The following is a 7,909-nucleotide window of genomic DNA, read 5'->3' as shown; positions in this document are numbered from 1 at the left end:
TATTTTATGGAATTCTTTTTAAATACAGCCATAGGGCAATCAAATTTAGACCTCGTCCACCTTCCATTTCTTTATTCTTAACTTTAAACTCGGACGACTTATTAAGTGAAGAAGTTGTTTCAAGGAAGGTATATATATATAAGTCAAGGTTTTAAATCTCAAAATTCCAATCCTATTCAATTTTGGAATTCGATTGGAAGAGGCCTCGCAATGGCGACATCGGAACATTCGAAATCATCATTTGAGAAGACAATGGCACAGATAATCGTCAAGTTTAAACTATTTCACTCTGCAAGTATAATTGAAAAGTCCTCAGAGAAGCCAAATCTCTCGACTTGTGAGCAATCAGTTTCCTCAGCCATTAGTGACTCTGCTATTTCATCTGCTTCTCGAACAGAAAATACTGCTACTAAATTCCACGCATATTGCTGTCATGGCAGCACCAGCAACAACAATCGTAGTAAATACTATCACACGCGCAACTCTCCACACTGGGACGCCATCGATGCGGTCAAGAACCGCGACGGAAATTTACAACTCTCCCACTTCAGAAAGATCAAGAGGATTGGCGGTGGTGGCGCTGGAAGTGTTTTTCTGGCTGAGTTGAGGGGCACAAAAACATATTTTGCTGTCAAAGTTGAGGAGATTGGCGGTAGTAATGTCAGAGGAATGAAAAACGAGATACAGTTGCTGCAAATGCTCGACCATCCACTTCTCCCCACATTATATTTCCATTGTGAAAGAGGGGGCAAATTTTATTTTGTTACTGAGTATTGCCCAGCTGGGGATTTGAATTCACTTCGACGAAAACAGATAGGAGGTTTCTTCCCCGAGGAAATTGCCAAGTACATCTCTCTCTCTCTCTCTCTCTCTCTCTCTCTTCCATTAATTCAATTTCTTAAATACATAAAAAAATTCAATATCAAATGTCTTACATAATGTGTTGTGACTGTTTTAGGTTTTATTGCGCGGAGATTCTATTAGCACTAGAATACCTTCATTCGCTGGGAATTGTGTACAGAGACCTTAAGCCAGAAAATGTGCTTGTGAGAGAAGATGGTCACCTTATGCTCATAGACTTCGATCTCTCTCAATCATTCCACGTGAGGCCTAGGCTTGACACCTCTTGCAGACACAAGAAGAAGAGCGGTGATATAGATGATTCAAGGCCATGCAAGAAATGCTTGAAGCCCCGGTTTCTTGCATATTTCTTAAGCAAAGGGCAAGGAAAAAAGCACCATGGAATTGACTTCGTTGCAGAACCGTGGAGAGGGCGGTCTCATTCAATAGTTGGAACCCGAGAGTATTTAGCACCAGAGATAGTTGAAGAAAAGGGGCATGGAAATGCAGTGGACTGGTGGACACTGGGAGTTTTCTTGTATGAGCTTCTCTATGGAAGCACTCCTTTCATAGGGTGGGACACAGCGGATACCATCAGCAATATAGTGGATGAGGAATTATTTTTTCCTGCAATTCCTCATGTAAGCCTGGAGGCTAAGAATTTAATAAGAGCCTTGCTGGTTAAGGAGCCTGACAAGCGTATTGGTCGCAAGCGCGGAGCAACTGATATCAAGAAGCATGCATTCTTTCAAGACATTAAATGGCCCCTTGTGTTATCAAGAACTCCTCCAAGCTTACCAAAGCTTCATATCAAGCCTATAACGTCTGCTGAACTTCAAGTACGAGAAGAATCTTGGTGAGGAATGGGATTGTACTTGTCTCAGCCTAAGAGAGATTATTCATCCGTTATATTATCTCTTTAGCTGATTCATTCAAGCTAAAGAAGAACTTGTTACCATTTATTTAAAGAAAATGAGTAAATTGTACTTAAAATTCATTAAACATGCAAACACTATAGTGTTTGTTTTAAGGGCCTCTTCAAAACATTTCATGGCTAATAATCCTCACGGTAGGCACTCTTCAATAGAATGTTTGGTTTTCAAATAATATTATAACTTTATCTTTAAAAATTATGATGGTAGATTAATAATTTACATAGGCTGATTAATTAGCTAAATAGGAATTTTAAGCTGGTTTATAGAATGTTTGGTTTTCAAATAATATTATAACTTTATCTTTTAAAATTATGATGGTAGATTAATAATTTACAGAGGCCGATTAATTAGCTAAATAGGAATTTTAAGCTGGTTTATATTGGTGGCAATTATAAAAGAATAAATTATTTTTTCATAGTTCATAGAATTAGAATGTATATTTTTTGGATTACACTTTATTCGTTTGAGGTTTCAAATCTCATGTAGTGGCTTATCATAAGGAGTGTGAAAATGTGAAAATGAATTGAACATGTTGTCTTATAAGTTGAAGAAAAGAAATGTCTAATCTGAAAAGAGACAAATTCAACTAAAACCCAAGAACAAGAAAATAAAATAATAACTAAAACGAGGAAGAAAATAATAAGCTACCATTGCATATTAGAGAATAAGCAATAAGGTAATAAAAATAAAGAAATAGAAACAATAAAAGAAAATTAAAAGAAAAAAGACTATGCCACTAGATGCTAATGAAGAGAGAAAATATATATAAATAAAACAAGAAAGAAGGGAAGAAGGACAGAAAAAAAAAAGGTAATCCAATATAAGCCAACTAATAGGGCTTAGGTAAAATATTAAAAAATATGACAAGATCAAGATAGTCTACAAGGAATTGATCAAAAGCATAAGAAAATGAACTAGGACCTAGTAAAGTTAAAATAAATTATAAATAGGAGGTCAAGAGAATTAATTATTCAAATAAATAAAGTAACCCAATACAATAATCAATAAGTAAATGTTGATCTTATTACTATTAATAAAAAGACTCAAAATCTGTAAACCTAAAAGAAAGCATATAATATTAAAGGACAACACATATTTTATGATATGACTAATCAAAAGAGCCAAATGTAAAGGATTAAGATACATAAGAAAGCAAGGTATTTTGAAATAACATAAAAAATATGTGATGCACTAAACTATCAACTATGATTAGGATTATTAAACAATACATAAAACATATGCAATAGTAAATACTAAAATTAATAAGAACCTTTTGAAAAAAAGATTAATACAATCAAACAATAGCATAATCAACTAGTTATGACGAGTAAGAAAGGAGAGAAAACAAAAATGAGGAAACCAAGAAATTCTAATTAGAAAATTGAAATAACACAGAAAAAGATATATATATATATATATATATATATATATAGAATGCATAAGGTAATTAGAAACACCATAAAAAAAGAAAGGACATCTTTAAAATAATAAGGAGTCAATGACATGTAGTACTAATCAACTAAAAATACCTAAGAGAAACTAGAAATAAAAAAATAGTAGTATATGATTAAGATAGAAATGAATGCAAAAAGTGACAAAAAAAAGAGGAGAATATGCAAATCTGACTAATATTAGTAAGATAACCTAAAAATTTGAAATACAATACCAAACTAATAAAAAATAAATAAATAAGCAATAAAAAGATTACAACAACTAAAAAACAAGGGACATAGGAATGATGAGAGATTGAGAAATAATAGCAAGAGCAACGAGACACACACAAAAAAGACAAATGGCCTTGTACAAAAGACAAAAGGATAAGAAAGAAAGAAAAGTTTTGGGTGTTGGCATTACAATAAGTTTGACGGTTGATGATATTTAGAAGGTTGTTGGAGATGAATGATATAATTGATAAAGGATGATTACTGTCTTAATATTATTATTTTGTCATTGATGTCAAAATAATAATATTCAATGGGCAACTATTACCAAGTTAGACAATGATGAGATTATGATGTTTTGATTGTTTTGATATCCTATATATATGTGTTCAAAGACTGAACAAGAAGGGGAAAATATTTCATGTAATAGAGTGAGTAAAGGTTTGATACTATTCTATTTTACCGAGCAAGGAGCTAGTCGGTAAACTCCAAGGTTACCGAGGTCGGTTAATGAAAGAAAAAGTCACCGAGAAGAGAATGTCTACCAAGTAAAGTTTAGTATTAACCAAGTATCAACTGAGCAGTAACAAAATGCATTAAATAAGTGTATACATTATTAAATGAAGGATGCCAACGAGTTGGAGGTCTATTAAAGATAGGAATGTTGTGCAAGAAGTTTGTTAAGGATCAACGACAATTAAAATTCAAGAGTAAGATCTACAACACAGATTGAACAGTCCTAATCGAGCACAAGTACCAAGAAAGGTATACAAGTTTCAAGGCAAGATAAAACATTTTTCAGATCGAAGGATACAATGAACCTAGTCAAGTTTGAAGATCTGATGGCTAAGATTAATCATGGAAAATGTGATTAAGGAGATTAAGCGGTTGGGAATTGTTTATAAATAAAGTAATGTTGTTGAACAAAGAATTCAGGAAAACTGAAGCACAGTGATGCTATAGAGGTGATTACCGAGTACAGAAGATTGAAGATCTGATTGAATAACAGATTGAGAAGCCCATCAAGGAGAAAGATAAGTCTTATGACAAGATTATCTTGAGCACATTGAGCACATAGAATCTGCTTTAACATTTTAGATGTGAAGTTGCAGATATATTTTATTACTATTATTTATTTTTGTAAGTGACAGGAAATCTCTTAACCGAGTGGACTTAACAATCTTATTTGTAAATCTTCTTGGAAGGTAACATTCTAAATGAGTGTTTGAAATCCTTTGACAAGGTCACTTCTAACAAAGTGAAGATTCTAACAGATCTGAGGGAAATCCCTTAACCAGGTCACATCTAGCAATGTGTATGTAATCTTTAACAGGATTTGCTATTAACTGAGTATACTTTAGAAGAGTATATTTTCTTGTGGGTCCGAAATCCCATAGTGGTTTTTCCCTATTAGGGTTTCCACGTTAAATATGGTATCAAATGTGATTTAATGTTTCATGTTTATCTGTTTATGAGTTTGAATGATTTACAGTCATAAGTTTCATATCAAGTAAATGCTATCGAGGTTGGATCTGATTAGAGTAATTATTATTGATGTTATCTGATTCACCCCCTCTCTCATCTGATTCACACAAAAAAAAGACAAATGGCCTTGTACAAAAGACAAAAGGAGAAGAAAGAAAGAAAAGTTTTGGGATAAGACAAAACCAAACAATGAGGGAAGGAAAGAAGCCAAGAATGAAAAAAAACGCTAGTAATGAGGGTTCAAAGGAAATGAGTAAAGGAGTTGCCAAGCAGGGCTAAGATGTTATCCTTCATTATGATTGAGGTTGTTAGTGTGGGTTTTAATGGTAATGACCTCTTAGAGTTTGCGTTTGAGGAAATTCTCTTTATTTCTTATGACATACATGATGTAGAGTAAGATAATGATTATGTTTGATTATTTTTATTAGGCTCATTTAAGAATGATTTTCACATAATTAATGATCCGTCTATTATACCTATCTCAAAATTTACACAAGATATATTTAGAAATACCCCAAAATCTTCTACGTTAATTTATGCTATTAATGCGATAAAAGATTGAAGGGACTCTAGCTTAAGGATTTCATATTCAATAATTAATTATTTGATTATTTAATCAGGAATTAAAAGATTATAAGTCTTAGTTTAGCTAAAAAAAATTGTTTTCTATGTTGATAAATATAGATATCTAGATTGTATTAAAAAATAACTTGTAAGAATAATGATATTTAAAGACATGTTATTAACAAATATGTCCATATCACCTGTTATGTTTTAGTAAATCATAGCATTGCCATTGACATAGAAATAATTAGCCGATAGACTATTCCCTATGGGGGCACCCCACGTCGGTAAACTGTCTCATGCCGTTAAATTACTCTTTTTGATTTTTCGTCAGTTTTTCCCTTCTTTGGCACCATTTTTTCACTCTCTTTCTACTTGTCGCTTTCATGCCATAATATCCCTTGTGGCTCCCCAACCCTTTGTATTCTTCTATTGGTAATGAAATTGTTCAACCAATGTGGTAGCTCGACTGCTCACCCGATGATTCGATTCAATGGTTTTAAATGTTAAATTAAATGCACAATAAACAAAATTTAAATAAAATGATTTGACTGTTTCCAGGTATCAGGAAATTAATAGACTTAAATAAGGTAATAAGCTAATGCTTATTATATATACTTTTTGGTCTGGTCCTCTGAGGATTGAAACCATTGAGCTTAAATAACAATTTTTTTGTCGAGCTTTTGAAGCTTCTACCAGGTCAAAAATACAAGTAGAACAGTAAAGAAAATGGAGATTCTTGTGGTTTTGCGTGTTTGTTGCGTGTGCAGTTCATTTTTCTCTACTGTTTATGTCATGGATTTTCTTAGACATCTCTTTGTCTTGAAAGATTTTGTGGTTTCTTTCATTCCATAATTTTCAAACTATTGTCAAAGGTGTTACTTTCCACGGTCTATCAAATATTCCTTTCTCTCTCATTCTTTCCCAAATTTTGAACCATTCTAGTAGTCGCCATTCTAGTAGTCGTGGCATAGAGCAATGAAAGTTCAACTTATTTAAATAATGAACCCAACATTTATTTGCATGGGGTCATCCCAACAAAATATGTAATGTTGAATCATTCTACATTTTACATATTACACATCTCCCATCCCCTTGGATGCCCATTTTTTCTATTCAATCCTATGCGAGTACTTTTCCTTGAATTGTCTGTCATGCAAAAACCCTAGCCTTAGGAAGATACTGTTAATTCCATAATAATTTACATGGCCACTCTTCATTGACTATAGTTACTTCTTTGACTTTTGTATCCTAGCTTAACTTTATAGGAACCTGCCTTAGATCAACACCATCTAATCCTATCAATTTGATTGGATGACACCACTTTTATTTCTTTGAGGAGATCTTTTAAGAAATCTTTTTGATGTCTTGGAGCCTCTATATCTTTTATTGTTCTCCATTGCCATTGACTTATACCATCTTGAAGGACTATAGAACTATAATCTCTCACTTTGGTTTCACAAGCTTGAATAGTTTCCTTTTTTATTTCCTCAATATTGGGATAATTGTCCAAAGCTTTATAATTGTTCTATGAGTTAGTCTGAAAGGAAGAATTCCATCCATCTCCAATTTCCCATGTTACATGTTTAGAGATTATATCTTTGTTTTCCAATATATAATGCCAAACTGTTGATCCCCTTGGAGGATCCATTGTAGTCAATATTCTAATGGGATCATCACTATCTAAATATTTCCTTCTTAACAATCTGACCCATTTTTAAATCTCCCTTACTATATTATTGTCATGTCAATTTTGCCCCCATTTGTAGATTCATTACTCCTAATTGTCTTATTCTTGCACCTCTTACTTCCCTTAGAGTGCATATTTTATCCCAATAAATTAGTTGGACTTTATTTTGACCATTTGTTCCATTCTAGAAGAATCTTCTCATGATTTTGTTCAATTTCTCTTCTAGTGTCTTTGAGATTTTTAGACATGACATAGAATAGAGAAGCATTGTTGATAAGACTGATTTAATCATTAATAACTACCAAGGTGATGAAAGCCATTTTCCTTTCCATGATCCCATTTTATCTGCATACCTATTAATTATATTTTCCAAATAGACTTTTTTATTAATTCTATTAAAAAGTGGAGTTCCCATAAACTTACCAGGGAAATTAGTCACTTTCAGATTTAGGAATCTTGCCAAAACCCTTTGAAAGCTAGGTTGAGTGTTTACGAAAAAAAATCTTTGATTTATTCTAGTTAAATTTTCGTTCTAAAGCATTTCAATACCTGTTAAGGAGGCTTTTTTATTTTCTTTGCTTCACCCCTAAACGATTGCCCAAATAGGACTGTGTCGTCTGTAAATTGTTTGTGTGTCATAGGCTCCATACCCACTGCTACGTTTATATTCTTCTAGTCTCCATGTCTTCTGATCTTACTTATGAGTCTCCTTAAAGTTTATGGCATAATAATGA

At 32.7% G+C, this 7,909-nt stretch overlaps 1 protein-coding gene across 1 annotated transcript; it reads left to right on the top strand.

Annotated features, from left to right (window-relative positions):
• The first annotated feature begins 210 nt into the window (after nt 1–210).
• LOC131049989 (serine/threonine-protein kinase D6PKL1-like) lies at nt 211–1,700 on the top strand. The gene is made up of 3 exons (XM_059211572.1): nt 211–845; nt 959–1,103; nt 1,236–1,700. Exons 1-3 carry the CDS (start codon nt 211–213, stop codon nt 1,698–1,700), a joined length of 1,245 nt encoding a protein of 414 aa, XP_059067555.1.
• The last annotated feature ends 6,209 nt before the right edge of the window (nt 1,701–7,909 follow it).

This window comes from Cryptomeria japonica, chromosome 9, assembly GCF_030272615.1.
Source record: "Cryptomeria japonica chromosome 9, Sugi_1.0, whole genome shotgun sequence".
In the NCBI taxonomy this organism is placed as follows: Eukaryota; Viridiplantae; Streptophyta; class Pinopsida; order Cupressales; family Cupressaceae; genus Cryptomeria; species Cryptomeria japonica.
This window is presented reverse-complemented; position numbering and strand designations above follow the sequence as displayed.

Coding starts and splice junctions, on each gene's coding strand:
- LOC131049989 (XM_059211572.1), top strand. CDS start 211: ATGGCGACATCGGAACATTCGAAATCATCATTTGAGAAGACAATGGCA. Junction 846..958: donor TTCCCCGAGGAAATTGCCAA/GTACATCTCTCT, acceptor TGACTGTTTTAG/GTTTTATTGCGCGGAGATTC. Junction 1,104..1,235: donor ATCTCTCTCAATCATTCCAC/GTGAGGCCTAGG, acceptor CAAGGAAAAAAG/CACCATGGAATTGACTTCGT.